The sequence below is a fragment of the Folsomia candida genome, unplaced genomic scaffold (assembly GCF_002217175.1).
Source record: "Folsomia candida strain VU population unplaced genomic scaffold, ASM221717v1 Fcan01_Sc054, whole genome shotgun sequence".
Classification (NCBI taxonomy): domain Eukaryota; kingdom Metazoa; phylum Arthropoda; class Collembola; order Entomobryomorpha; family Isotomidae; genus Folsomia; species Folsomia candida.
In genome coordinates this window covers 93,572-116,854 of record NW_019091246.1, presented here as the reverse complement: position 1 = coordinate 116,854, position 23,283 = coordinate 93,572, and the positions used below count along the sequence as shown (strand labels likewise).

The 23,283-nt window shown below is 35.4% G+C and overlaps 1 protein-coding gene across 1 annotated transcript in view; it reads left to right on the top strand.

The window, feature by feature from the left end:
• LOC110862298 (developmental regulatory protein wetA) overlaps positions 1 to 23,283 on the top strand; it is a 38,702-nt gene that overhangs the window by 1,820 nt on the left and 13,599 nt on the right. The window contains exons 2-6 of the mRNA XM_022111478.2: positions 12,629 to 12,991; positions 13,385 to 14,557; positions 14,733 to 14,957; positions 16,175 to 16,637; positions 16,915 to 16,963. Of these exons, the coding sequence (XP_021967170.1) occupies positions 12,673 to 12,991; positions 13,385 to 14,557; positions 14,733 to 14,957; positions 16,175 to 16,637; positions 16,915 to 16,963 (2,229 nt within the window). The 5' untranslated portion in view covers positions 12,629 to 12,672. The remainder of the gene's footprint in view (positions 1 to 12,628; positions 12,992 to 13,384; positions 14,558 to 14,732; positions 14,958 to 16,174; positions 16,638 to 16,914; positions 16,964 to 23,283) is intronic.

The following is a 23,283-nucleotide window of genomic DNA, read 5'->3' as shown; positions in this document are numbered from 1 at the left end:
TTCATTCTCATTTTCATAAGAGTTGATGACGATATAAAATGGAAAAATTGCATTGCATGAACAATTAGTAAATGGAAATCATTTGGTATATAAAAATTTGTCATATTTTAGTCATTTTGCATTTCTATCGGGTAACCACTTGCAAGAAATAGCTAAAAGAAAGTGGTTTCTTGCAGGTATTTTGACATGCAAGAAACGCAAGGCGCAAGAAACTACGCCCGTCGCTATACTTCATCCGGTGAGTGGCTGGATGGCGCATATTTCTTGCACTTTCTCCCAGTTTCTTGCACCTCGCTTTTCTTGCATTTCTTATCTACTTGGCAAACCCGCTGGAAACGAAATACTGAATGTGTTTAAGGTACCACAAGAGGTTGAATATTTCGATTTTTTCTGGACTTAGCAACATGATTTTTTAGAGAAAATGAGTCAAGACATGAAGTACGGCTCCGCATAGCGACAAGGTCATTGGGGTATTTTTAAGAGCTCCCCGAGATGGAGGGGGTGGACTTTGAGGTCATAATGGTTGTTATTTGGAATCATTATATATTTCTGCAGGGTGTATAATCGGTTTGAGGGCTCATTTGTGTCACATAATGAGATGTGAACCATTTTTGTCCTTAGAAATATAAAATAATAGGGTGGGGCAAGTATAGAAATGCTATTTCGAAAAGTATGGAAGACAATATGGAAATGAGACCCATTATGCTCCCCATGTAAAACTATTTCGCACGATATGGGAGTCGTCGCACATTTGTGCTCTGGATGGTTTTGACGCTAGGACGTTTTAAAAAATTTTCATCATGTTCGACTATTTTGGCTATAAATACGTAAGTATGAGTAACAGCAAAAGGTGACATTTACCAAAATTTAGAGCAGTATATTTTGTACTAAATTTGTATTTGAACCAAATTCCCACCTATTATCATTTCTGAGAAAATTACAATCAAAGTGGGTGGTATAATTCCTTGCCAACTCTCTTGTGGTACCTTAATTTCCATTTAATAAAACCGTTGAAAATACAAAAATGATTTAAAAATTGCACAAAATAGTGAATCATGAGGCACTTGGTCACATTTAAAGGGAAGTTTATATACGAATATAAGGACGTAGTGGAGAGGAAAGAAGAGATGAGAATGGAGCCATAAGTTTCATCTGGAAGTTTTGCTCCTGAACTTGAAATAAGCAACAAAAATGATTTATCTGGGTTTCCATCTCGTTAAAATAAACGGCATCTGCTCCTCTCTCTCTCCGCAGAAGGATCCACGATGATGATTGTTGGAGAGGAAAAAGTTTTTAGTTGTGTGCATGCATGTGGATGTATTTACTTTATGTCCGTATAAATGTACGATATGAATGTGGTGACTGGTATGAAGTGCCGTGTTTAGCTCGACTTTGTTGCACATGGAAATTTAGGAATCTTGTAATAAGCAGTGGATTCAGAGATTTGAACGATTAAGTAAACTTTCACTGTACTTTTTTTACTGCTTGAGTGATTTCCGCGCATTTTACATGAAGAGAACTGGAGAGATTACAGTTTCCAGGATTTGGAGAGTTTACAGAAATTGCAAAATTTACAGAAATTACAAGGTTGACTGACTGACAGAAGTTCGAAAAGTTTCAAGGAAGTTACAGAAAGTACAAAATTTATAGAATTTATACAAGCTTCAAACTTTAACAAACATTACAGAATTAGGAGAAATCACGGAGTTGACTAAAATTGAAAAATGTAGAGAATTTTGCAGATCCTTTCATAGAATTAAAAAAAAAACTGGAAAACTTATAAATTGACAGAAATTAAAAATTTAAAGATATCCCAGAATTTACAAAATTTACTGAATTTAAAACCATTTCAACGTTTACAAACTATTAATTTATATTCATCTGTTTTCCTTCTGAATTTTGAACCTATTGATGTAGGTCTCACTTGGTTTCAACATTCAAAATTTCCAATTTCCACCAATCCTTCCTTCCCATCTCTCACATTACATTTGCCAACTTTTATTAAAATTTTAATTTATTTTCATTCATCTCAATTTAACACACACTTTCTACACATCTCTCTCTCCCGAATAGATTAGACACACAATTCCCCCCTCTCTCTCTCCACATATGCACCCGAAAGATAATGACAATAATGGGCTGACGTCAAAGAAGAAAGTATCACATTATTCGATTCCAAAGACAAAAGAGACCTTTTTTTAATGTGCAAGCCCAACAAGAGTTGAAACTATATAAATGTGTCCCAGTCACGATTTGGTTTTCGTCCGATTTTGTTTTATTGTTATTCCGGGGACAGTTTGTGATTCGATATTGCTTTCATTATTCCAAGCCTGTCATTATTATTCAGATATTTATTACCGTATTTATGATTAAGAAATGACAGAGGAACGGGAGCGATGTTATCCAATTGATGTTTTATTAACAACATACATTCACTTGCTTTCTGACATCACATGTGACATCCAAGAATCGATCTGGTACGTTCCTTACTTTGGAAAGGCACGCTAAATAATGGGGGAGCGAATTGTGCTCGTTTTTTGTAAAGTTTGGTAAAATTTGGTAAAGTTTGCTACCGAATGGGAAAAATGTGAAGTTATTATATTAAGATGCAATCTATGAAGGTACGTGGGGAGATACCGATTTGATAAAAAATATGCACGAAATTGGACGAGATTTTAGTCAAATTGGTGACAAATATATTTACCAAATTTACACCGGTATTAAATATGAAAGCGGGTAACACCAACTGTTACCAAATTGGTAAAACTATTAATATAAAAATATGTGTTATCAAGTATACTCCAACGTAAATAAGTCACCATTTGGTGTAACATATCACATCTTATTTAGTCATATTAGCCTCTAACCTATTACTGATCCGGTAACAAAATCCAAGTACCAATGAAATTAGTAGTACAAATATCACAGCTATTTAGGCAATTTAAAAGATAAACTATTATTGTATCAAACTACCAAATTGGTAAATCACACTGTAGAAAAATTGGTAGTCCAATGTTACATGTCAGAAATGAATTGGTGGTGGATTTATAAGCGTGCTGGCTGAGACAGACATTAATGGAATTAGATCAGAAAGAGAGAGAGAATTGAGTTGAAAGGGTTGTCAGGCGCTGTTCTGAAGCCGAATTCGGTCCGTTGTCTCTAATGAATCTCTCCAACAATCCTGCCAGCCAGCCATCAAAGGGATACTCTCTCCTTCCACCCGATTCAATCAACCCGAATTTTATATGGGTGACTCATAAAGTCACAAATTTACCAGTCTACGATTTCCTATGTATCGTAAGCCTAATTGTGAGATCGGGCATAAATTTACAATTCAGTAAATCGTAAAATTTTAAACTTTTGAAAGTTCATTTTTCTTTATAATTTGACATTTCAAATCTATGTATGTATCGGTATATTTGCAAAACCTCATGAAATAAATTCGTCGATTCGTAAAATTACGCAGTAATTGTTAAAATTTGGGAGTTTTTACAAGGGAATATGTACGTATTATTAATTAAATTCAAACTAATCGTAAGATTGATCAAAATAGAAGTTTAATTAGCTACTTTCGAAATGTTAAAAATCCTGAAAAATACTCTCAAGCCGTCAACTTTACATACCTGAGATTCAATCAGTCCGAATTTTAAGGATGTAAACTCATAACTAAATAAATTTATCAATTCTAATTTTTTACGAAAAGTTTAAATTTCAAATTTAGACACTCTTACTCTCTAATAATTGAGTACAATTTACAAATTCGCAAATTCATAAAGAAGCAAGATTTGCAATAATTATTAAAATTTGTATTATTTTTTTCCGGACTTTGTTGCCAAAAATGATTTTTTATAATTTCTTTCAAAATTGACAATGGTAGATAAGTCAGCCAAGTTTCTTCTTACAATTCTTATTAAAAACAACATTTGCTACCTGCATTTTACAGATTAGATCAAAATTTACTTGGAATTTTTAAATTCAAAAAATTGAAAAATATTAAAATTATGCAACGCAGGTTTAAATTTTTTAATGATTTTTTTTATCATAAATTGGCTGAATTATAGTCCACAAGATTGCTTAAATAGGGCCAATTAACGAGGGGGACTCAGAATTATATCGACCCTTACTTTTTCTAACTCTGCAGGAAAGAAACCCTTCAATCTCAATTAAATCGTAAATTAGCTCTCGCTTCACTTACACGAATTTAAATTTCAAATTGAATCTTATCAGGATAAAACTTTTCAAAAAAATTAAATCAAAATTTACACACGTGTCGGATAAATTCATTCTTTGGACTTTCACGTCCTCTTTTGTGTCCCATTGTCAACTCCTAATTCACTTTGGTAACAGGAGAAGCAGAGTGATTTTTTTTTCATGGAGAATCAATCAGTTCTTCCTTTCTCTTTAATCCAGTCAAGTTTGTAATTCGATTATTTTCTATTAGAACGAGAGAGAAATGAAAAAAATGGAGATATCAATTTCAGAATTTTGGATCAAATTCTTAAATCTTAAATTGTGTTCTGGTTCAAATTTCGGTTGTTTCTCGTAATAAGGAAGACATACATTTTGTGAAATATCGAATTTAATTTTGAAAAAAATATTTTGAATTTCAATTATTTTTGATAACAAGATGAAAGTGTTATTTATCATTTATTTGTTTTGCGTGCGACTTTTCCATGTTTCGGCATATTCAGAATTTTATTTTGCAAAAATAAATGTCAGAAATTTTCAGTTAACCATTTTTCACACAGAAAAAAAAACAATGTTACGTGTCTCTTCCAGTTTTTCAATTTTGCGACACTTGTCGCCTAGAACTTTTGGAGAGAATATACAGCATAAATATGTTGCCATTAAAACATTTATTACTCATTTTTTCGACCATCTCCTCCGCTGGAAGTTTGCATTTCGAAAGGGATGGAAGGTTGGTAGGTTGGTGCATGGCTTAACTTTGTTCATGTACTGAAGGGAACCCAACCAAATAGATTGTGATGATGTTTGACGATGTGCTATATATTACCGAGTATGTTCATATGTACCAAAGTGCAGTATGGACCATGTACATACATCCACATGTAAAAGTTAGGGAGGAAGAGGGACTTATGGCCGGTTGAAGTTTTGGGCCTGTTGTTACGTAATAATACGTGCGTACGTACCATGAGTTAAAAGGCACCATATGTATGTACATACATACGAACCAGTGGCCGCGGAAGCGGTGAGGACATCTGGGGACGTTAACATTGTGAGATGGAGGAGGGAGGGGTTTATATAACATTGGCAGATGATGGGGATATCGAACAACCCTGGGGACATTGTCCCTCTGTCCGCGGCAACTGATACGAACCTTCAGGTTTACATATGCTTCCAGTGCATGAAACCGTTCAAATGTTTTATTTTTATGAAGTCGAAGAGAGAAATGATGATGTAAAATGTGCGAAACTTTATTGGAAAGTAGGCACTTTTTTGTCAACTGGCTAAAACGAAACCTAACAATTTTGAACGAGTACACAATTTCGTTGTTTTCTCACAAGAACGCCAAATTTAGACAGAAAATAAATAAATAAATAAGTAAACTGTTTTGCCTTTACAAACTTATTTCACTCACTTACTTTCAAAAGTTGCAAAGAGTGCGACAGCAAAGAGACAATTTGGCTTAAAACGAAATAAAAAGTTACACTTTTCCCCACTTACAAAATTGGAATGCATGTTAGAAATGAGTAGTTGTTACCAATACTGAATTTATTTATACAGTAACTTCTTCTTGTCCATGCAAAAAGTCGAATTTAAAGGTTTTGAAAATCTATTTTCCTCTCGAATTATATAAAGATCTCTATTTACTTCAGCCTTACAGAGAGTCAAGTTAAATATAAAATGATGAAACTGATCCGATTTTGAATACAAGTTTCCTTTTGCAAATTATTAAAAAATCAGGAAATTTTGCAGCAATTTATGTCTCATAGTGAAAAATAAATGCGTCATTCGTAAAATTTAAAATAAAACTGTGGAATAGAATTTCGAACATTTTGCTGTATTGAATTATAAAAAAATTCAATTTAACAAAAAATCAATCAAATTTTAAATAGGTAAAACCAATTATCCAATTACAAAAACATTTAAATTTTACCCAAATTTGCGATCCAAAAAAATTTAATCTGGAGTATTTTTTACGAATTATCCAGAGTGTATCAAATTTTCTCAAAATTACTACATCAAATGAACTCAAAATTTGTGCAAATACTTAAATTTTAACCTAAACTAAAACTGGACTGAATTTTGAACATACATTACATAATTTTGTTTCCTTTGTGCTCTGCTCATTCTTCTTCTTTTTTTGTCGAATAATACATAACCAAGACCACCACCACCACCTGAGAAAGCTTAACAATGGACACGCAACATGGGTCTGCGTATCTGTAAAATTTCCTTAGTTGCATAAGTCCGACCAGCAATCCAAAAGTGAATGGGCTGAGCCATTCACAGACTCAGGATGAGACTGAAAGTAAAGTAGAAAAGGAAACCTTGAAAAAATCTGAAGATTACGACTTCACGTTCAAGTCAGTCAGTAGACCAGCCAGCCAAATGCCACGACCAAGACGGCGACCACCACAAACAAAAGCCAGGTTCACAACTCGGCCAAGATTGACTAAGGGAAGTGAAAAATGATACAAAAAAGTTGGGATAAAATAAAACTAGATGACTTGCAACTAAATAATAAAAACAAAATATTTTACTGTGTTATTTTTATTACGTAAATTTTGTAAATTTACGGCAAAAAATTTCAGTGATTAATATTTTCGAAAAAAAATCATTCCAAGTACATACATTAAACAATTCGCCATTTTTGATTAAAGAAATTTGGAAATAATTAAACTGAATATTTTATTCTTGTTACATAAATTTTGTAACAACGTTTCTACGGACTTTTGCGAAAATATGCGGTCGCGAGGCAATGGAATCAATCTGATTTATGTATATTTCAAACAAAATTTCTGAATTTTTTTCTCAGTCGGCGTCTAAATCAAACACATAAAATCCAGGTAATAATTTTCTCAAGCCTGCGGGTTTTTAGACCTGAACTTCATTCCTGTAACTTTTTGTGCAATTTTTGTGAAGTATTGAGAATGACAGTGTTATTTTCGTTACATACATTTTCTAAATTTGTGGCAAATTCTTGTCTTATAGAAATCTTCAATGATTACATTTTTTTTCATCAATCAGATTAAATAACAATTCACCATTTTTGCTAAAATTATTTGGAAATAAGAAGCCAAACTGTTTTATTTTTTTAGTACATACATTTTGTAACAGTTTTTAATTTACTGCAAACACTCCCAGCCACAAGAAATCTATTTTATAAATATTTGACATAAAATTTCTGAAAAGTTTTCTTAATCCGCGTCTAAATCAAGACAATTAAGAATTTTCTAATATTTAATAAATTTACATTTTTTAAGCCTGAAATTCATTCCTTCAACTTTCTTTTTCCAATTTTTGTCAAGACTTGAGAATGACAAGACGAAGTATAAAAATGTTGAGAAGATACAACAACAACACGCAAACAGAAAAAAATTACGACCCTCTGAGACTCCCTCCCTCCCTCCACGTAAGAGTTGAACGAAAGTAAAAGCTGGGCAGTAAAACTATTAAAGAATGAAGTTCTCCATATATGTATGTACTCATCCTCAGTTCCTTAGTTGGTTAGTACGGCTGGAAGGAATAAGGTATTACATAAAAATAGGAATGTGTGTACCTATATATGAACCAAGCATTATTAACAAATCGGCCAGACGGACTATGTATGCTACGAAGGTATAAATAGCCCTTATCTCAATCCGTCCACAATACTTGCACTGCAAATAATCTGGTAACAAAATAGTCGCTATGTTTTTTTTCTTGTAAAAGCTTCCAACAAATTTAAATCAATTTTAAATCGATATTAAACAAACTATTGATAGATATTTCTTCTAAGGAGTTTTTGTAGGGTGAGATAAAAAAATATATCCGACAGCGAATAAAGTATTCCAGAATAAAAGAAATTAACATTTATAGTAGTTTTCAGGAAAAATGCAAATTTTAGTTTTGTTGAGATTGTTACATGAAAAATGCTACAATGAATGAAAACGTCCAAGAAATTTAATCAAATTTTCAGATGGAATTTGTAGGTGAATAATTTTACCCTTAGAATTTTGTCACCGGAATTATTTAGAGTGTATGTACTACTTTGTATTTACTACATATAATGTTCAAGGTCTTCAAGGCCTGAGCAGGAAAAGGGTACTAATAATCTTGAGGTTAAGGTAGGCTCGCTGGACGAAATAATTTTTCTTGCATCTTCAAAGTCAAGGTCTCCTCTTCACCCTTTGACTGTGCATACGTTCGTACTTGACGGAGAAGAAGAAGCAGAGGATAGATTTTTTTTCTTCCTGGAGAAGAAGAATTTCATTCCATTTTTATCTCTTCATCTGCCTCTCACGTGGAAGGAACAGGTTTTCCATGCCATGGAAAAGTTTTCATGGTCGGACAGTGTAAATAGAGTTTCATTCTGGAAAGTGAAATCACGACTGGCAGAGCACTGAGCAGAAGTGATTATCACGTCGATTTTAATAATTATGAGGAAGGCGAACTTTATTTTCGAGATGGATGGATGAAAAGGTGAAGTTTGAATTTTTAAAAATGAGAATATTATATTTTTGCTTAATTTGTACAAAATAATGTTTGTTTTGCTATATTGATAAATTTGAAAACCTTCATACTTTTCATATTTTACTTGTGTTTCGTACATACATAATTTTGATATCCAGCTTTCCACGAGAAAGTGGTTCGAAAGGTGTGAAAATTTGTTACCAACCAACCTCACGTTTAAAGCATATCGCATTATTTTTGTACATACGCAGTTTCGCCATGAAAATAAAAAACCCCGGTGAATCATAGGTTTTACCCGAAAATCGGGGAGAAAATGGTCACGAACTTTGGGAAATTCCGGCCAGTTCTTCTCCAGTACTCACTTAAAGTGACCGCAGAAGCGTGGGGACAGAGGGGCAATGTTCCCACGGTTATTCCACCATCTGCCCATGTTATATAAACCCTATCCTACAATGTTAATGTCCCCACGGCTTCCGCGGCCACTGCTCACTGGAGGATGACGCATCGGAATACTTTATTTGTAATGGCACCAGTGTAGTCGGCTTATTACCATCGGCTACCCGGGTTTTATTTGTGATCATGCTAAATAAAATTTCTCCAGGGATTTGATCCATGGACAAATAAACGGGAGAGAAGAGAGAATCTTTGTCCATTTGGATTGGATTTTCACCAGCTCGACGTACGTGCGTACATGCACATTTTATGAGATTTTGTTTTCTCCACGTTTTCACCAGTGAGTGAGTGAGTGAGTCAGATCAAATCAAAAATTGGGGATGTAAAACCAATTGAAAATTTAAATTGAAAAATTGTCCTATGGAATTTCCAGAAATGAGGTAATTTTGCAATTTTTGAGATTTACGATCTTCGAATATTTCAATATAATAATAATTCAAAAATTATTTAACAAACTGTTAAACTTTCACAATTAAATCGGTGTCAAATGTTTATTCCTCTGTATTTGCGCAATCGAAAGTTAGGGTGTTACGACTTATGGAAAAATTGTGGCGATATAAATTTTATGAGGGCAATTTTCAAAAATGAAGTTCAAATTTGTACTAAATTTTAATCTGAAGTTTCAAATTACTTACCACCAGCCAGCACTTTTTCCAACCATCCAGGCATTCATATTAACTGAGCTAATTACCGTCTAAAAATTTCATACTTCTCCAAGAAGACAACTGTCACTTGAGAGAAATGAAATTGATGATGGAGCGAAAGCCACGCTGTCGGCCACATGTTGTCCAAAAAGAAAAAGACTGGTATTATTATATAGTTTGGTATTATTGACAGCACGGCCCTTACATATTTTTCCAAGTGAGAATAAATTCTGACTCAAAATTTCTGAGTATGTAGAGTTGTACAATGCACAGGGTTCACATATTCTCGACATTTTGGGCGTCAAGATAAATGTTTTGGGCATGCCATTTATTCCCTGGACATTTATTGAGTTATAAAATTCTCTGAATTTTGGGCATGAAAATAAATTCGTGGCGTTTTGGGCATGGCATTTATTCCCAGGCTATTTATTTAGTACGTGTAACATAAATACATACAAATTTAAATTCTGGTCAAATAAGCTATGCCATAAATATCTAAATTCCCTAGCACAAGTACAAATCTAATTCTGACGGAAATTCTGCCTCTCTGATAATGATGAACAGTTTGGAAGAAGAAAACGGCTGCATATTTGTATTTTCCAAGTCTCTACTTTTACACATGTACATACATAAATACGAGTATTGTAATACACAGATGCACAACTGTGTCCTGTATTAAAATGCGTACATAAGTACATATTTTTCATGGGCCTTCAAGGGAATTTTGTAGCCAGAAAGGAACGACGACTGGAAATTTTTAGCCAGGCCACATCCTCGCAATAAATAATGGCTCTTACACGTTTCCAGTATTATTACAGCGTGCGTATGGCATGGCAGAGGAGTTGGCGTTTAAAGGAAGGAAGTGAAGAAGGACAGGTGTGATTCCGGCTGCGGCGAGTTTTACAAATATTTCTTACTGGACAAAATTCACACTCGCCATTGTGCAACAAGAAATATTTATAAAACTCGACTTTTCTAAATAGATTGGAAAATAGGTTGTTCCACCACTTCCACCTTTTATTATTACTTTGAATTTCATATTTCTCCAAAATATCACTATTGGCGTTGAGACTGGTTAGAAAATAATTTGCAGAATTTATATTTTTATCGAGTTATGTATTATTGCAAAGTTTCAAAATTTCTCAAAATGTAGTTCGGAATTTTTGCGAGATTAATATGCAATTGCATTTTACAAATTTTTTCCCAAATAGAATAATGCGATTGATATTTTCAAAATTTCCTAGAAACTAATTCATGAAATTGTCGGGCACTTATCTTCATTCGCCAACATTTACTGGCAATAGTGTATGATTCTGTAATTTTTACGGCCCATTTCAGTCAATCGGCTGCGATATCTTTTAAATAAAACAATTGCATACTTCAGAAACAATTAAAATTGTCGTTGAGATCTGACAGTTGAAAAATTTTCATTTTGAAAATAATTTTGAAAAACTTGTAATACTTTTTCTCCCCTGAAAATAAAATAGACTTATTGTTGAACAAAACTTTAAAATTGAGCCGTTTCGCTGAACATGTTTGGTATGAATGAAGGGACAGCTGCAGGGCGTGTGTGCGGGTTAGGCTGAAATGAGGATAAGCAGCATTTGTTCAGGATTTTCGTGCCTTTTGAGACTTGAGACTTCTCTTGTTAATTTTAGTCACTGGATGGATTGATTGGTTTTTGGGATTGGATATTTTGAAACTTTAAAGTGATGATGAATGATGCTATTTTTATAAGGGAACCAGTTTTTTGTGTCGTAGGTCGTGGCTGCAAAATGAGTGCTACCACCGGAAAATATTACTGTTACAAATTTTGTAACATAGTTAAAATAAAACTATGATACTTTTAAAAATTAAGAAAAAGTCGTATTTTGAAATGAGTTGTCAGTTAAATTAAAAGTTTTTCTAAATTAGAGATAAGCATTTGTTATATGTTATGTGCACATTTTCATGTTCTTTTTTTATTAATTTTAGTCCATGCATTGAACCAGATTGGTCTCTGAAATTGTTTTTTTTTGAAAGCTTAAAGTGATGAATAATGCTATTTTTATTAAAAATGGAAGTGTATAGAGGATGGGCACCTGAAATTATTCCTGCTAATATTATTACACAGTTGCTATTCAATTATGGACTTTGCAACAGTACAAAAATAGAATAAAAGTCTATTTTGAAGCGAGTAGTCACTTAAAAGTTTGGTTAAATGAAGATAAGCATTTTCATCTCTTTTTTTTTGTTATTTTTTTGGTTTTTGGGATTGGGTATTTTGAAACTTTAAAGTGATGAAGGATACATTTTATCCTTTGGTAGGTCATGGTTGACTAAAAAAATATATGCTCAATCCTTGTTGTCTGGAAATATTGATTTACACATTGTGTGCAAAGTTTTAAAAATTCATGGACTTTGAAACATTTCAAAAATAGAATGAAAGTCTTATTTTGAAGCGAGCTGTCACTTAAAACTTTTGTAACTTGAGACATTTTCTAAGCCGTTGTAACAGTTTAAAATTGAAGGAACAACTGCATCGTCTGGTTTTCGGTGTATATAGATTTTCCCTAAGCTTTTTGTCATTTGGAATTTATGTATGTAAAAGAAAATCTGGATTTGGAAATTTTTATGGTGAAATTTTTTTGTATAATTTTTTTATAAAATGGAGACGGGGAATTTTGAAAAAAATGCATTGTTTTTGAGAAATTTTCAGCGACACACTATTTATTTTTCATCATTTTCTTCCCTGAAGTTAAAAAATATTTGGAAAATTGAGACGTCGAATTTTGAAAACTATGCATTCGTTTTGCGAAACTTTGAGCGAAAAATCTCCGTAATTTTTTACCTCAGTTCAAAAATATGTGAAAAATTTGGATTTTTTGAGAATCGTTGCCTTGTTTGATTGACAGGTTGGTGGAGGGATGCGCCCCCATCCTTTGTGAGGTGGTCCAGCATGAGTGAGCAAGGCGGTGGGGCACTATCACCCCACAACCACCACCACGCCAACTACACCAACAACGCCTTCGCCTCCAAAGTGAACGGTGGGGGCGGCGGGGGTGTGACCACTGGCAGCAGCTCCTCCAGTACCGGCGGCGGTGGGGGAGGTGACATCCATCTCACCGAACTCTCCTCGTCCACGGCGCCCAACGGGCATCACACGACGCACTTGACGCTTCTCAAATCCGCTCCAGCGTCCAGTTCGCCAACCTCGAATAACTCTAACTCCTCCGGCCTTCCTTCCCTCTTCACCTTTGGCGAGGGTGAGGGGCTTGGTGAGAAAAGGATTTTTTTGGACAAGTTTTTTAAAGAGAATATGATGATTTTTAATGTTTTTTGACAGATTTGTAAAAAAAGTGTTGATTTTATTATAAGTTTTGGCTGACTTTACAGGATTTATTGACGAATTTGAAAATTTTTGGGAGAGTTTTAGTTCGATTGTTAGCAAATTTTTTACAACAATTTGATAATTTACGAATATTTTTTATGAAAATGCAAAAATTTAGGTTCATTTTAAATCTTAATTATTTGAATTTTTACAAGATTTTCGACGCACTTGAAAATTTTAGGGAGTCCCTTTAGCCCCATTATTATCAAATTTTTTATCATTCTTCAAAAATATCCCCTCATTCCACCCCTTTCTAATTTCACCCCCCTATTTTCTCCAGGGTCCCGCTTATCCGACGCCTTTTCCGAAATCCGTTACGCCGAGTTGACCCACTGGGACTTGAACTTATCGACATATCCGGGCGAAATAATCGGAGGTGGAGGTCCCTCCCTCACCGCCCGACTTATCGACTCCCGCTCCCTCGACTCCACGGACCCTTACCGCCCCTGGGAAAAACCCGACCAAACCTCCTCCTCCACCACGACCCACCAGTCACCCACTTCCTCCACGTCGGCATCCACCGTCCCCCCCTCGTCGACTCACCCCGCCCCCTCCGCCACCCCGGAGAACGGAATCTCCTCCACCAACAACAACTCCTCCCCGTCCGACAAAAGCCCCACGACCTTGACCCCGCTGACCAACGTGTTCCCCGCGTTTGGCGACTCCTTTTCCTCCCAAAAGCTCACCCTGCCCTCGTTCCAGTCACAATTTAACCCCTTCCTCGACCCCCCAACGACCACGAGCACGATGCTGCTCTCCGACTCTTCCTCGACCCCGACGACCACCGCGACATCCTCGTTGCCGTCTTTCCACACCCTCCCGGCCAACCGAGCCCCCACGGGAAACGGGCATCACACCCTCCTCTACCAGCACCACCAAGGGAATCCAGTCCCCCACCAGTTTTTAGATGATGGGCGGGGCGGTCACATTCAGATCTTTTCCCCGGGACAGGTCCAATTTGGTCAGCTTATTTCGGCTCCTCCCCAGCAGCAGCACCCGCACCAACAGCAGCAGCAGCAAGCCCTACAATCTCCGCATCATAATCCGATGGTGAATGGGGGTGGTGGGGGACCGACGAATGGGCACGGACATCACCAGCAGCAGCAGCAACAGATACAGATTCAGCAACAGCAGCAACATCACTTTGCCCCGAATGGTGGGGGAGGGGGTGGAGGAAACGTGACGTTTTCGACGCTCCAGCCGCATCAGCATCATCACCTTCAGCACCATCAGGGAGGCACGATTCAGCTCCAAGAGTTGGTCGGGGTGCCGCACTTGTTGCATATTACGAATGGGAAGGGGGGACATAATGGGGGAACGACGGATGGGCTCATTTTGCATCAGCATCATGGCGGACATGAAGGGCAGCAGCATCACGGAGGACCCCCACCACCCCCGCCGCATATCAATATCAACATGCCAAAGTATCTGCATGGCGCGGGGATTTTGCCGGGTGAGGAAATTTTAGAATTAATTTACGCGATGTGGTTAGTACTTTATTTGCATAGCACGTGGTCAATAATTAATTTGCAAAACACGTGGTAGTTAATTTGCATGATAGTCTCGTGGTCAGAAACTATTTTGCATAGATGATAGTCACATGGTCAATAATTAATCTGCACACTCAGGTAACGAGCACCTCCACCCGATCGAAACCCACCTTATCGCCGTGAACCCGAACATGCTTCACAACCACGGCTCTGGTCAGCTCCACCTGCACCAAGGCGGTCACCAGCTCAACCTCAACAATGGCCACGTCGTGGGTGGTCAACAACACAGCCCGCTCGTCAAACTGGAGCAGAACCAGTGTTCCCCGGGCACGAATAATAATGGGAATGGCGTCATGCTAAATGGTATCAAAATTTTTCCTAACTTGCGCCATAATCAGCACATTTTTGATCATTTCTCGACTCTAGAAATTTATTTTAAAATTCTGGACGAAGAATTTCTAGAGCAGGTCGTTGCCAAATTTTTAAAAATGTACACTCCAGATTTTGACAGTTTTTGATCTCAAGTATTCAGTTACTACTCGCTTCAAAATAGACTTTTATTCTATTTTTGCAATGTTTCAAAGTCCATAATTTTATAACAACGTGGTAACATTATTGCTAGTAATAATATCAGGTCAGCATTCCTTGCATACATGTTCAAAAAATATTTATTCATTCAAGGTTCATTCATTCAAAGCCTTGAAAAAAATATTCATTCCTTATTCACTCATTCATAAGTTGTAATAAAATATTCATTAATTATTCAGCATTTATTCATTATTCACCATTCCTTCATTATTCATTTTATTCAAAATTCACAGCATTAGATGAATTTCTCAACTTTCCCTATGTATTAAGCATTGAGCAAAAAACGAATGATGAAAAAATACTCATTCATTATTCATTCACACGAATTTAATAGATATTCATTCAATATTCATTTGTTAAAAAGCCAGAATAAAATATTCATTTAATATTCATTCAATTTTTGAAAATTGAACGAATAATTTATTCATTCATCATTAAATGAATGAATGTGAACATGTATGATTCCTTGTCGTCTTATTAAAATAGCATCCTTCATCACTTTAAAGTTTCGAAATACCCACCAATCTAAAAATCAGTCTGGACCACAAGTAACAAAAAAGCATGAAAATGTGCACATATATGAAACAAATACTTATCTCCAATTTAACAAAATTTTTAATATAACCGATAATCGTTTCAAAATATATGACTTTTATGTAAATTTTTCAAAATACAGAGTTTTATGTCAAAAGAGTAATATTTTCAGGTAGCATTGTCACAAATTTTTTAAAATGTACACTCCAGATTTTGACAGTTTTTGATCTCAAGTTTAAAAAGCATTCAGAAACTTGGAACTCATCGAAACTGGCTTAAAAGACTCCCTGTCATTCGATTTCAAATTTGTCGTCCAGAATTTTAGAATAAATTCCCAGAGCTGAGAAATGATTAAAACGCCCTAATTTTGACGATTTTAATGATAACCATCGCCTCCTACGTTAAACCTAGCATAAATCCCCACAGTAAAAAATTAAATTTCTTACCTTCTTCTCCAGGCATTACAACCACCCCGAAACGTGTCGTGAACCGGAAGCGCAAAAACGGTGGACCTGCTTCTTCCTCCTCCGCGGGTGGGACGACGTCGTCCTCCTCCGCCCCCATGGAACACCAAGGGCTCAACATTATCCATCCGAACGACCACCTCGACCCTCAAGTCAGCTCAGTTTCTTCCACCGATTCGGACTACCACAATCCGCACAGGAGGCTGGGAAACCCGGGGAATGGGAACGGGGGGATGAACGGTGGTGGTGGCGGGATGAATGGAGGGGGCGGGCATCACAACCCGCACAATGGTGGTGGTGGTCTTCACGGGATGGGAGGCGGTGGTGGCGGCGGGATGGACATCGAGTCAGGTCTCGACAAGCCGGTCAAGAAGAAGAGGAAGCGTTGCGGAGAGTGCACGGGGTGTCAGAGGAAGGACAATTGTGGAGATTGTGCACCCTGCAGAAATGATAAGAGGTCAGTTGAGTGGGGGAAAATTTGAGAAGTTTAGGAAATTTTGATTTTCGAAAGCAAGTTTGAAATTTTTTAATGCAAAGTTTCTGAACTTTACGCCAATTTTTAAGTTTTTCATGAATTGCTCACTCAAGTTTCAAATTGTTGATGAATTTTACACACTGTTTCATCCAAATTTGCTCCTTTTCAGTCAACTTTTGCATAAAATTTTGTTAACTCAATTTGTAAAATTGTTGCCCTATTTAAACAATTTTTATCTAATACTTTGTCTAATTTTTAGCCACCAAATCTGTAAAATGCGGAGATGTGACAAACTCACGGAAAAGAAGGTAAGACATATTCCGTTACTCTAAATTTTTACGATTTTTGCAAAATCTGACCTGAATTTGCACCATGATTTTGACATCTGTGGGATAAAAATCCACTACAAACAAAAACAACAACAACAACTTTACGAGGGGGCTTTACACCTTTGCGTCGCCTATACGCGTTTCACCCTCGTTCGTTCGCTATTTGGCAGTATGGAAGCCATAAAAAGTCTGCAAGTCTGCTCCCCCGTCTAGCCTCGTCGTAGATTTGGATTAGTCTTGAAAGTGTACGGTACACAGTCTGCGATGCAATATAGGACACAAACAAACCATTAAAAACAAAATGCCAATTGCGGATATGAAATGGAAATGAAATTCATACGTATGAAACGGTTCAGTTTATGCGAATTTTTCTGCGAGGGTTGCGTCCAAATCTCGTCCCGTTTTCGCACAACAAAGAACTTCAAGTGGTTGCATGAAACAGAAAATAAACCAATTATGTTCAACAGCTTTCATGTTACGTTTAAAAAAAAACATCCTGTCCCAGCTCCACCACCACCACTTCCAATCAAAATTGCATCCCTTCCTTTCCCATTATTACATACAAAAATTCAAGGTCTACGTAGTAAAAAATGTACAAAAATGGGACAAGCTACCGTATCTCCGGTAAAAAATGTTTGTCCGGTAAAAATTTCGTGTCAATAATTAATATGCTGGGAGAGAGAAAGCAGAAATTTTGCATGTTTTAAAAAGATCCAAATTTACTGTTCCACTCCTTAAACTGTTATTAAAAATCAGATTTTAAATATTCAAATTTCATGAAAATGCGTTCTTTTCATGAAATTCTGCATATTTAAAAATATCCAAATCTATTATTACACCACACCTGAAACTGCATTATTATTTTATTATAACACAAAGTACAAAAATTTGTTTAGTTTCCTGAAAGTATATTTTTTACTGAAATTTTGCATATTTAAAAATATCCCCATCTATTATTATTCCACTCGTTCCTACCAGAACTACGTCATTATTATCATGAAAATTACATACATATTCTTCTCCTCGATGAGAAGAGAATCTTGGCATGAATATGAATTTAATACGGGTTTCGAATCAGTCCTTTCTTTCTTTTGTGCCATATCGTGTAACAAGCATTCGCTACTATGCCACATGCATACATATATCCATCCTTCCATCGTCACGGGTTTAGTGCAGGCATCGTTTCGTAAATATATTTCTGAAAGAATGGACGGATTCACCATCATCATCGCGCACACAAAACGAAACGGAAAACACATCCATCCATAAATGAAACGGAGAGAATGTGAACATGAACATGACACGGTTCGCAGTGAAGGAAGGAAGCAAGGGCCAGATGGTCCCTTAAATCGTTCGTTGTGCTTAAAATAGACTTGCTCCTGCATTCAAGTAAGCATCCAGTCCAGGAAAATTGCAGGGTGTGTTTAGAAATGGAATAAAAATGCATCATTCATTCTTCTCTGTGTAGTTTGTTGTATGTAAAGATTAAGATTAATGTGGGTCCGGTTCGTTGAGCGTTTTGTTTATGGATTGGATTTCATACGTAGTACTGCTCCAGTTTTGGAAATTTTAAAAAATATAGTGGAACAAATGGTGGATGAATTTTAATTAATTAAGCACACTTTGATTAACATTTTGAGAATTTGAAAAGTTTGATGAACATTTTGAAAATTTGATTTTTACTGGGTTAAATTTCCATGTGTAATCTTTACACACATTTGTTGTGTGTAAAGATTAAGATTAAAGTGGGTCCGGCTCATTGAGCGTTGAGCGTATTTTGTTTATGGATTGGATTTCATAGTAATGCTCCAGTTTTGAAAATTTGTAAAAAAAATTGTAATAGGTGGCGAATAGATTTGGTTAATTTATCTCACTGAAAAGTTTTCAGTGAAAACTTTTACGAGGATTTTGAAAATTAGATTTTTACTACATTCAATTTCCATCTGTTAGAACACCGTTTTGTGCAAAATTTCTCATAATTTCGTCAACGTCGTGCTGGTCTTGCTAAAACGAGAAATATGCACTGCTATGAAGCAGTAAGTGTAAATCGGTATGAATTTCCTATCCGGAAATATATAATTTTCTAAATGTTTACAATTTTACGGAAAAGTCTATAATACTTCGGGACTTGGATTGTTTAAAATCTATGCATATAACTTTCTAAATATAAAATGTTGTCAACAATTTTGCTAACGTCGTTGAATAAAGGAGACAAAATAGATAAATTTCATAGCAGTGACAAATTGGGAGTAGTCCATCTGGAAATCTGAATTTTTGTAATTTCACATCAGTCAGAACTTATCTATGAATATAAATTTTTTAGTATAAACTTTTTCATAAATTCGTTAAAGTCGTGTAGGCCTTGCTAAAACGCAAAAAATATGAATATCATCAATAAGTGCGAATCTTGACTAATTTGGATTAATTAATTACATAGTCAACCTGGAAATCTAGATACGTGTACACATAATTTTCTTAATACATCAAAAAACTTGTCGTATCTCCAAGTACAATTTTGTAATACAAACTTTTTCATAACTTCGTTAAAGTCGTGTCCGCCTTGCTAAAAATGTGTAAAAAAAGGATACGAATTTCATAACCGTGTGTGCGAATCCTTGTCCTTGGACAGGTACTCACGCGTCTCGTAGTGTGGGCAGCAGCAGAAGGCTTGTGTAACTAACAGAGAGAGTTTTGTACCTTATTTTTATTACATATTTCACCCATAAAAAACGGGTACCCTTTCAATATCGAGGATATACTGATACATGTACAGGCGAAGATCCTGCTCAGGATCAGTGAGCAGACTGGTTGCTTATTGTGCCATATTTCGTATGAGGTCGACTTTTGTTGGGCAGTAGTGACTTGAATATTATGCTGGATTTAGTTATACTTGTCTCTCAGGTAGTTAGTACATAATAACATCGCACAAGGGAGGTTTCCCAGCGGATGCTCCCCCATTTTTGAGCAAATTAGTGACAATCGATCGCAAATTTAATTAGTATGAAATTTGGAAATGACACGATCTCCCAATGGCCACGTTTGGCAGATATACTTGCACCCGAAGAGGAGAAAACGCAGTAATTTTGACAAATTTTTCACTTTACAAATGTCTTTTTATTTTTACGTTCTTCACGTTTACTTCGAGATCTCCATTGTAACTTACAATTTGTAAGTTACACACCAATCAATTTATGTATTTGCAAGATTTTGGCATAACAGATTAATGGCTTCAATACCAAAATTTGCAAACATTTTATTTAATTTTATATGTTTATTAGCTAGACGCCAATTAGTTTTGTTGAGAGAGTTTAGATTATTAAGTGGCCTTAACAGGTAGCGACATTGTTGTGCCAATTCATAGCCTTCCGTACCCTTTGCAATTGTAATATTAATTAAATTTGAGATCGATTGGCACTAATTTGATCAAAATCGGAGAGCATACGCTCATACACCTCCATTTCAAGTCAGTGGGAAATGGTGGTCTTGATAAGGCTATTTTTTGCGGAGGCCAATAAAGATCATGTTTTCGCGTGGAGATATTATATGCAGCCAGGCTGGTAGCATTTTTTTTGCACGGAATTCGCAACAAGCTAGTCCACATATTTTTGCCAAACTTTGGGTACTTCAATTAACCAAAATTTCTCCAACATTCCAGGAATTATTCATTTGCGATTATGCCTTGTTACACAAAGACAGGGCAAGTTTGTTACCTTGAACTCAACTTTTTGTTGTAGGCAATTTACTATTTATGTTACACCATATGCAGCCCTGGATTTTTGCCACTTTTACACATGTGCTGTGTATGTATGATACTAATTAAAAAAGCTATAACGACTGGATTCTCCTCTCATCCGGTTGATTTCATGACAATTCAGTTTTACTTTCCGTGGCGAAAATTGAAAAGGAAAAGTTTCCTCGGGACGAGACGACCAGGTGTTCAATTTAACGGTTAAAACTCGACTTTTTTTAAGCTTTGTGATGCACAATGCAAAATGGAAAACAAAATCATTTCCAGACTCACTTCCGGTCGTCGTTGTAATGTATGTAAGGATGTTTGTAGTTAGGATTAATTCTTGGTGTTTTTTTGCGAGAGGAAAAATGCATGCATGTTATTTTCTTTTTCGAGTTGGTTGAAAAAAATGGGAGCGTTTCCGTGATGAAATTTTGTTTTTTTTTGAGGGAAGGATAGGTTTTTATGGAAAAATTGTTTGGAGACAGAAATTACCACCAATTTATTGCTGGCATAATTTTTAGTTTTTTTAATGGAGAAAGTTTCCGTAATGAATTTTCGCTTTTTTTGGACAAATTTTTGGTGACATAGTTAACGTAGCTTCTGAGGAAAATGAATACTCTTCTTTTTTACGTTTTAATTTCTATTTTTGAACAAAATTGGAGCGTTTCTGAATTTCGTGAAAGGTTTTAAATAAGTTTTTTTCAGAGAAAACTATTTCGCGACCAATGGAACTGGAAATGCACGAGTTCTTATTTTAATAATTTTACGGATACATTTTAGTAACATAAATTAACGTCAAATAATTTCTGAGCAAAATGCATACTCTTCTTTTTGACAATGTAAGTTTTATACTTTTTAAAAATTAGGACCGTTTTCGCTTCCGAAATTCCGTGAAGGTTTTTCTTAGCTAAAACTATTTCGCGACATGAATTATCGCCGATTAATAATAACGTGTCGCAAATGAGTGCTTATTTATCCAGTCGGTCGGTGTGAAAAGTAATATTTTCCAGTGTGTAAGAGGAACATCTGGTGTCGTTCGCAAGCGAACAACAATTTGATGACATGGAGCGTTTTTTTCTGGTTAATTTTTCATTCGACGATTCCCTTTCAGCTGAGGAAGCATGTTTTTAGCCGAATGCGAGAGAGAAACGGACTGAAAAAATGAGATTATTTTATTTTATCCGAGACAGACGGCACGAGCCTAGATTTCCATTTAATGAACGGATTGAATTATGAATGAGAAGAAATTCGGTGAAAATAGTATGAAGAAATCAGGGGCTCCTTTTTGTTTAAAACTATTTATAACTGTTTATAACTAGAATTATTTTTTTGTACAATATTTGACGATTTTTGACGCCATTTTGTAAAATTTAAGATTTAATCGGTGTCCCAAATTTGTAAAGATTCGTCCTTTTCCTCTCGACTTGCAAATTTACGTAAGTAATTCTGATGAAATGATGAATCGTAAATTGGCCACCAGTATGTAAAAATTTAAATTCAATTCATCTAAATTCAAATTTTAAATTAAAATCATCTAAACTGAAGTTTAGCTCAGATGGTAACTTTTTGCGCCATAATTTTGAATTTATAATTTCCTGGTTGGCTCAGAACTGAAATTAGATTTTGTAGTTACAAATTTTGTAGAGAATTATGTTTTGCAATTTTGACGCCATTTTACACAATTTGGTTTAATATATATTTTAAATGTTATGTAGATGATTGTTGTTCTCGGCTCCCCCATGTATCTAATTTATTATGATAAAATGTGATTTTGATTGATTCATATGCATTTCCGAGCGACTATGACATGGTCAAATCATGTTGATTTTGTATTTATCAATTTTACAAAAACATTCGTAGCGGATGAATTTTTTGGTTGTTTTCCCCTTTTCCCCTTTTAAATACTAAATTTAGAACGTAAATTTTTTACAAAGATGTTATCTTTGCGTTTAGTAAATTTCAAATTTGGCAAATTTTGTGTAGACAAAGGATGAAAATTGTGATAAATCCCACATAGTTCGGTTTGAGTCATACTCGTGGCAATTTTTGTAAAATTTGAATTATTTTTTCGACAATTTTTTACGCTATTTTATAAAAATGAAATCAAATTTGACAAATTTTAAAATATTCACGTTTGGGCTCATAATTCTGAAAAATACTTAACTCCTCATTTCAATCCTGACATTTTAAGCGAATGAATCATTTAACTGGAGTGGATCCTACTCTTGATTTGGAGCCCTTTTCCTGCGTATTTATTTATTTATTGGCCATGCGTATGTAGCGTACGCATGGCATGATTATTAGAAATTAGTCGGATTTCCGTCCATTTCTGAGTTTAAATTTGGTTTTACAACTGGACTCAACTCAACTTGAAGATGGACCAGTTAAACAAATAAATAAAGTGGATGGAAAGAACCAGCTCAGCAGAATTGTGGTTGTCGTTGAACCATTTATTTATTGGGTCGCACCGTAAATAATGCGGGGGACAAATTTTGTTACCAAAGTTGGTAATGATTTTAATCATACTGGAAATTCAAGTTTTGTATAATTTAAAGAAAATTAAGTA